General features: G+C 44.3%; 1 protein-coding gene across 3 annotated transcripts in view; it reads left to right on the top strand.

Moving 5' to 3' along the window:
* Positions 1–3992: 3992 nt before the first annotated feature.
* Positions 3993–7148, top strand: part of LOC100950429 (E3 SUMO-protein ligase RanBP2) — a 99326-nt gene continuing 96170 nt past the window's right edge. For 2 of the 3 annotated variants that reach the window (XM_023514935.1, XM_003792896.3), the window contains exon 1: positions 3993–4189. In XM_023514935.1, coding sequence (XP_023370703.1) covers positions 4118–4189 — 72 coding nt within the window. In that variant the 5' untranslated portion in view covers positions 3993–4117. The remainder of the gene's footprint in view (positions 4190–7148) is intronic. The other variant, XM_023514934.1, reaches the window with a different exon arrangement.

Below are 7148 nucleotides of genomic sequence, written 5' to 3'. Positions count from 1 at the left end.
TCAGTGTATGTGGCTGGTGCCCTGCTGACTGAACTATGGGCGCTGCTGAGGCACCATTTTCATTAGGTGAGTGTGTTTGGGCAACTTACTTCAGTGCTCATTCTCTTGGTTTCCTTATCTATAATACTGGAGGATAATAATAAATAGCAGGGGTGGTGTGGTAGCTCACACCTATAATCTTAGCACTCTGGGAGGCTGAGGCAAGAGGACTCCTTGAACTTAGGAGTCTGAGATCAGTTTGAGCAAGAGCAAGATCCCATTTCTACCAAAAATAGAAAAAATTAGCCAGGCATTGTGGCAGCCCCTACGTTCCCAGCTTCTCAGGAAGCTGAGGCAGGAGGGTAACTTGAGCCACGAGTTTTGAGGTTACTGTGAGGTAGGCTGATGGCACAGCACTCGACCTAGGGTGACACAGCAAGACTCAAAATGTAAACAAAGTAATAGTATGGCTCGGCACCTGTGGCTCAAGCAGCTAAGGCGCCAGCCACATACACCTGAGCTGGCGGGTTCAAATCCAGCCTGGGCCCACCAAAGAACAATGATGTCCACAACCAAAAAAATAGTGGGGCATTGTGGCGGGTGCCTATAGTCCCAGCAACTTGGGAGGTGGAGGCAGGAGAATCGCTTGAGCTCAGGAGTTGGAGGTTGCTGTGAGCTGTGATGCTTAAAGCTCTGTCTCAAAAAAAAAAAAAAAAAAAGGGCTGCTCCTGTGGCTCAAAGGAGTAAGGTGTCAGCCTCATATGCCTGAGGTGGTGGGTTCAAACCCAGCCATGGCCCAAAAAAAGAAAAAAAAAAAAGTAATACGGTAGTACTCTGGCATAGTTGCTGGGAGAATTAAATAAGCTAATCAAGTGAAATGCTAAAAGCTTGGAACACAGCCCTCTATTTTTTATTGAAATGAAGACCTCAAAATTTGTCTTGCATAATCTTAGGTCTATTAATGAATTATAAAGGATAGCCATGAGAAGGGAAGGAGGGCATGATGAAGCATGTCTGATGTCTCTTCTCAAGGCTAGCAATTCAGTTGTAGGGTTGTCTCTTAGCAAAGAGGGGGTCCACATAGCCAGTAGGAGGTAAGTCTTAAGATTTTATTTATTTTTGAGACAGAACCTCAAAGAGTACAGTGAGTTGGCATCACAGCTCACAGCAACCTCCAACTCCTGGCCTTAAGGGATTCTCTTACCTCAGCTTCCCAAGTAGCTGGGACTATAGGCACCTGCCACAACGCCCGGCCATTTTTTGGTTGAAGTTGTCATTGTTGTTTGCCTGGATTCGAACCCACCAGCTCTGGTGTATGTGGCTGGTGCCTTAGCCACTTGAGCTATAAGCAACAAGCCAAAGATTTTATTTTATTTTTTTAGACAGAGTCTCACTCTGTCACCCTTGGTAGAGTGCTGTGGTGTCAGAGGGCAAGAAAGTGAGACTCTGTCTCTAAAAAAGAAAGAAAGAGAGAGAGAAAGAAAGAAAAATGTCTATTCAGGTATGTTTTTTTTTTAAGACAGAGTCTCCCTATGTTGCCCTTGGTAGAGTGCCATAGCCTCACAGCTCACAGCAGCCTCAAACTCTTGGGCTTGAGTGATTCTCTTGCCTCAGCCTCCCAAGTAGGTGGGACTACAGGCACCTGCCACAACGCCCAGCTATTTTTTTGTTGCAGTTGTCATTGTTGTTCAGCAGGCTGGGCTGGGTGGGTTCAAACCCACCAGCCTTAGTGTATGTGGATGGCACTGTAACCATTGTGCTACGGGCACTGAGTCTTAAGATTTTATTTAGTTGACACATCCAATATGATTGAAATAAGACAGAGCAAAATACTGTTTTTATTCTTTATAAAGGCAGTATGTTTATTCATTATAGAAAATTTAGAAATTATAGGAAAAGACAAATACATGACAAAAATTATTCATAACTGGCAGGGCTGAGGCAGTTTTCTGCATTTTTTTTTCTTTTTTTTGAGATAGAGTCTCACTTTGTCACCCTTGGTAGAGTGCCCTGGTGCCATAGCTCACAGCAACTTCAAAGTCTCGGGCTCAAGTGATTCTCTTGCCTCAGCTTTCTGTGTCGCTGGGACTATAGGTGCCCACAATGCCTAGCTTTTTTTTTTTAGAGACAGGGTCTCACTCCTGCTCAGGCTGGTCTCCAACCTGTGAACTCAAGCCTGGATTCCTAGAATGCTAACATTACAGGCAGGAGCCACAGTGCCCAGCCAGTTTACTTGGTGTGCTCGTGGTGGAAAAATGAGCAGATCCACCAAAAGCAAGGGAAGTGTGAAACAGTGCTTTACTTGAGGAAAAGCAAGATACGTTTACAGAGCAAGACATGTTGGCCATAAACAACAAATGGCCCCCATGGCTGACAAAGTCTTTGGTAATGGTCCAGGATTCTGCTTTATACTGTCTTGAGTGCCCCCCTCCCCCACACTTTGTGCTCCAGACTTACTATGGAACCACTTTGATTAATAGTTAAGGACATGCATATAATTAGCCTATCTCTAACCTGAGTCATTTTCCAAACCCTACTGTGCCTGAGTTGCCTGGCACACAGGTGTGGTAGTTGCTTCCGATAGGATTAAGGTGGGGCAGCAACAAGGAGGGGCCGTGCTTGTCCTTTTTCCCCAAAGGGGCAATCTCTAGAGGAGGTACCAAGGTAAAGCACCCACTTTGTCCCTTAGGAGAGTCTCAAAGCTCCCTTGCTACCTACCTAACAATAACGAAACATCCTAATTTCTAGTTAAAAATTTCAACATATTTGTTTGATATCTTCCCATATAATTAAGGGCCTTCCATATGCACAGATGTGATCTTTCTAAAACTAAAATGTCCTCACCATTAAAAACAATCTGTGAGCCAGTTTTAAGATTTTAAAATTCAAATTCTCACAGTGAATATTTTTAAAGATTTGGAAAATAAAGATGACCCCAAATCTTGAGATTACTACTATTGACATTTTGGAATTTTCTGTTCTGCTATTGAAATATAGCATATAGACTTGAAGGGCTACTTTTATAAATGCCTAGACCTTTGAACATGTGTTTTAAAGCACGGGCCTACTTAAGGGATAGAAAATACAGTATTCCCAGCCCTGCATATACCATAAGGCCTACTTTTCCTAGAAGTTCTGCAAAGCTTACTGTGGGAAGTTGACAACGTGTGGATATATCCGGGTGGTCCTAGTACCAATGCCCCACGTATACCAAGAGATGGCTGTATTTTAAAAACCCTGTTACCTAACAAATGCAAACAGTGTCTCCTAATTCTCTGTACCCTTTCAATAAATCTGAAACAATTAAAAAAAAAAAAAAGCAAACTAATTGTCCAAAACAGTGTGGCCTCCCCTTTAATTATGCACTTTTTTTTTTTTTTTTTTTTTGAGACAGAGTCTCACTATGTCGCCCTCGGTAGAGTTCCGCAGCGTCACAGCTCACAGCAACCTCAAACTCTTGGGCTTAAGCAATTCTCTTGCCTCAGCCTCCCAAATAGTGGAACTACAGGCACCCGCCACAATGCCCAGCTATTTTTTTGTTGTAATTGTCATTGTCAGTTAGCAGGCCCAGGCCAAGATCAAACCCGCCAGCCTCGGTGTTATGTGGCTGGCGCCGTAACCACTGTGCTACGGGCGCTGAGCTCATATATTCATTTTAAAAGTACAAATTTTAAAATGTACGCTTGGTATTAACAACATATTTAAGAAATACCATTATCATTTACACGCTCAAATTGGCCTGAATCTTTTATCCCTCCAGAGCAGTGCGCAATCATAATTAAGAACCATCAAAAACTTTTAAGAACCCTGCAGGAAAAATCTTATCTCACAGGCTCGAAGGTTTCTTCCCTGGCTGCAGATTGGGAATGCCGGCAGTGAAACTCTGACCCCGGCCAAACACCGAACTGGGCGGGACCTCATGGTTCGCTGTGCGCCCCGTGCGCGCCCTGCGCGCCGGGAGCGCTGCCGTCGCCAGCGTGGCGCACAGTGCTGACGCAGTACGTAAGCACGTCGAGCTGCCTCTCCGCCAGCGACGGCGCTGCGTCACGGGCTTTTAGGCGCTTTGCTCTTAGAGACAGCAACTGCTGTGGGGCCGAGCGCTGGCCTCTGGCGCTACTGGAGCCAGGTGTTCGGCGCGATGAGGCGCAGCAAAGCCGAGGTGGAGCGATACATCGCCTCGGTGCAGGGCTCTGCACCGTCGCCCCGAGAGGTGAGCAGGTCTCGGAGAGACCGGTAGCCTTGCCCTACCCTGACGCGGCCTCGCGCAGCCCCGGTGTCATGGCTCCCGACAGCCGCTGCTCCTTGGCGCGTTCCGTTGAGGCGCTGGCCGGCTTTCGCGGTCCGTGGGCAGCGTGGCGCTCGCGAGCGCAGAGGGATGACTGGGGGGTGCCGCGACAGGCGAGCGACCGTTGGCGCGGGTGCTTCCTGTTCCTTCTGGTCTGCTCCAGACCGTCTTCTCTCGCGGGCCCGCCCTCACTCGGACTTTATCCGCGCGCGGCCCGCGTGGCCTAGTCTCCGGGGCGTGGGCGTCGATTAGTCGCCGGTGGGTGCCCTGGGTGCGGTATCCGGTAGTGTGCTTCCCGTCTTCCAGTCTGGCGGAGGCCGCAGCTCTTCGGTTTGGTGGAAGCCAGTGGGGATTGACGCAGCCCCGGGGTGGGCCTTTGCCGCTGTGACGGTGATGTAGCCATCCAGGCAGGGATAGCCACATTTGCAATAGCCGGGCAGTTCAAATGGCATGCGAAGTCTTGTTTTGAGAGGTGTCTATTACCGGGCCTTTATAAGGTCCAGATCCACTCCTCACATTTCCCTGTTTCGCTCCCGAAAAGCTCCTTTAAAGCTGCATTCTTTGGAAGCTGCTTTAATGTGCCTTAGAAACAAACCCCAAAACAAAGCCTTCCCAAAGGGAATGTCGAAATTCTAAATTTTTTACAGACCATTGCTACTGTGGCTTTGAATTTTTAACATTTTTCTACAAGGTGCTCTTAGGTCATTTATCCTCTTTAAAGGTAAAATGTGCTAAATGTGTTTTGGATTCAACAAAACTTTAGTAAATGGAGTTAACAAAAAACAAGCACTCAAGAGTGAATGTGTACAGGGTCTTGGCTTAGTTTACCAGAGGTTGAATAATCACAGCTCTTTTCTTTATAAACTGGGATTTAAGGCAAGTTAAATATTGCATCAATAAAATGAAGTTGTAACATTGTTGGGGTTTAATGGGATGATCCATGTTAAACTTTTAGGGCAGTACTTGACACATAACAAGAACTGAATATATGTTAGCTGCAATTCATTGTTATTTTTTTATTAGTTTATGCAGTTCATTATGTTTATTGCTGATGCTAAAAGGACATTTGTTCAAGGTCTGTTCCTGACAAGGGCTTAAGAATAAAGATTTTAAAGGAATTAAATATAAAAAGAAACTCGTGGATAGTCACGATTATAATAGCAACACAATTATGTCTTTAACCGTAAGTAGGTCTTGGTTTTCTTATTTTGTGCTCTCAACAACCCAGTGGATATTGAGACATGCAGAGATTAAGATTTTTGTCTAAGGTCAGATCGGTAGCTGAACAGGGCCCACTTCATCAGTGGGTTTCCTTTCGTTTCTCTTGGGAACAGTCTTTACAACAGTTTATTCCTCCAGAGAAGAGGAACAGATACTTACATGCGGATTGTGATCTCAAACTACTGGCATAGGCATAAATATGAATGTGGCCATAGAGTCTAAAACCAGGACCTTTACTGAGGATTTCTGTAAGTCCTGAAATTGATGACTGTATTCTTTTATTTTTTCTTTTTAAGCAAGTCTAGAGCCTTCTTAAGATTGTTTTTAGGGACCTGGGTTCCCAAAGATTAAAAATCACTGCTCTCCGCAGAAGTTAGAATGTTGATTACATAGGTAACTCTTCCTTCAAATAAAATGGACTGGGAGAAACTTTTAAGAATTGGGTATCATGGCTACCTCTCTCTTACACTTTAAGTATTATTTAAATCAGTTGTTTTCTTCAAACAAGTGAAATCATTTATATTAGAACCTGGAGATTTCAATGAAATATTGATCAGTTAGTCAGTAAGTTTGAAACATGGGAAGCTATTCTATAAAATTAGATTTGTATGAAATGACAAAACAGGACGCTTTGGATAGCTTGGAAGTGAGATGGCGGGGCAGAGACAGTGACTGAAGAACAGAAAGAAACTACTATATATTTCTCTCCCAATTTGATAGAGGTTGGCCATCTGTAAATTGACTCTGCTTTGTAGAATGTCTTGATTCTGGAGTGTGTTGATATGTTTGTAACCTCATATTTTTCAGTTTTTCATTGTGCTTTCATTTGTTCATCCTCTTTATTTTGCCTTCTACTCCCTCATGTCTGCCTTTCCCCTTATTGAAAATTTCAGTTTTTATAATTTTTATTTTTTCCAGATAGGTTATATTTAGTTTTTCTAGATTCTGTCTAGTTGGCTTCTCATTCTGCACTTGAGTCTCACACCTCAGAGGCTTCTTGATGGCTTTTGTTTATTATATATGTATATAACATATATATATATACACACATACACATGTATTTTTTCTATTTTAGGAGATAGGGGTCTTGCTGTGTTGCTCAGGCTGGTCTCAAACTCCTGAGCTCAAATATTTCTCTGGCCTCAGCCTCACAAAGTGGTAGAATTATAGGTGTAAACCACTGTGCCTGGCCTTTTCTATCTATATATGTAAAAAAATACACACAGACACACACACACACATATATAGAGTCTCACTTTGTTGCCCTTGGTAGAGTGCGGTGACATCACAGCTCACAGCAACCTCAGGCTCTTGGGCTCAAGTGATTCTTTTGCCTCAGCCTCCTGAGTAGCTAGGACTACAGGCATGCTCCACATCACCTGGCTATTTTTAGAGACAGGCTCTTGCTCAGGCTGGTCTTGAACACTGGAGATAGGCAGTCCACCTGCCTCAGACTCCCAGAGTGCTAGGATTATAGGCGTGAGCTACTGCGCCTAGCATCTCTTCTATTTTTTGAGAGATTTCTTTCCCCTTCTAGGGGAAGGAGACTGGGGAACTCTTGATTGAATATCTAGAGTTTGCTTATTCTGTAGGGTGACCAGACTTCCCACTTTTGAACAATTTGTCCCGCGTCCCGCGGGGTTTTAAAAAAGTCCTAATTTTT

The sequence above is a fragment of the Otolemur garnettii genome, unplaced genomic scaffold (genome assembly GCF_000181295.1).
Source record: "Otolemur garnettii isolate 467f Iridium unplaced genomic scaffold, OtoGar3 scaffold00062, whole genome shotgun sequence".
NCBI lineage: Eukaryota > Metazoa > Chordata > Mammalia > Primates > Galagidae > Otolemur > Otolemur garnettii.
Note: the sequence above shows the minus strand (reverse complement) of the source record. Positions and strands in the feature narration are given on the sequence as shown.